We start from the raw sequence: 236 nt of genomic DNA, 5'->3' as shown, positions 1-236 counted from the left end.
CGGCTATTTCCCACCAAGGAGCGAGACTCTACCGGATACTGTGGAGAGGCTTAGAAGGAAACACGGGGACATTTACAGGTCAGTCCGGTGTCAGTGGCATTTGTAATTATACTTGTAGTAACAGGAACAACTGTTATGGATATTATGATAGCTATGGTGATGATAATGACAGCAATGATAGTAAGGATGGTATCATTTGTGATGTAAAAAATATGATGATTAGTAATCTTCCCTCG

At 40.7% G+C, this 236-nt stretch overlaps 1 protein-coding gene across 1 annotated transcript in view; it reads left to right on the top strand.

Annotated features, from left to right (window-relative positions):
* The window catches only part of LOC119588244 (cytochrome P450 2L1-like), a 14472-nt gene that overhangs the window by 1627 nt on the left and 12609 nt on the right, over positions 1 to 236 (top strand). The window contains exon 4 of the mRNA XM_037936940.1: positions 19 to 78. Coding sequence (XP_037792868.1) covers positions 19 to 78 — 60 coding nt within the window. The remainder of the gene's footprint in view (positions 1 to 18; positions 79 to 236) is intronic.

This window comes from Penaeus monodon, chromosome 23, assembly GCF_015228065.2.
Source record: "Penaeus monodon isolate SGIC_2016 chromosome 23, NSTDA_Pmon_1, whole genome shotgun sequence".
Classification (NCBI taxonomy): Eukaryota; Metazoa; Arthropoda; class Malacostraca; order Decapoda; family Penaeidae; genus Penaeus; species Penaeus monodon.
Note: the sequence above shows the minus strand (reverse complement) of the source record. Positions and strands in the feature narration are given on the sequence as shown.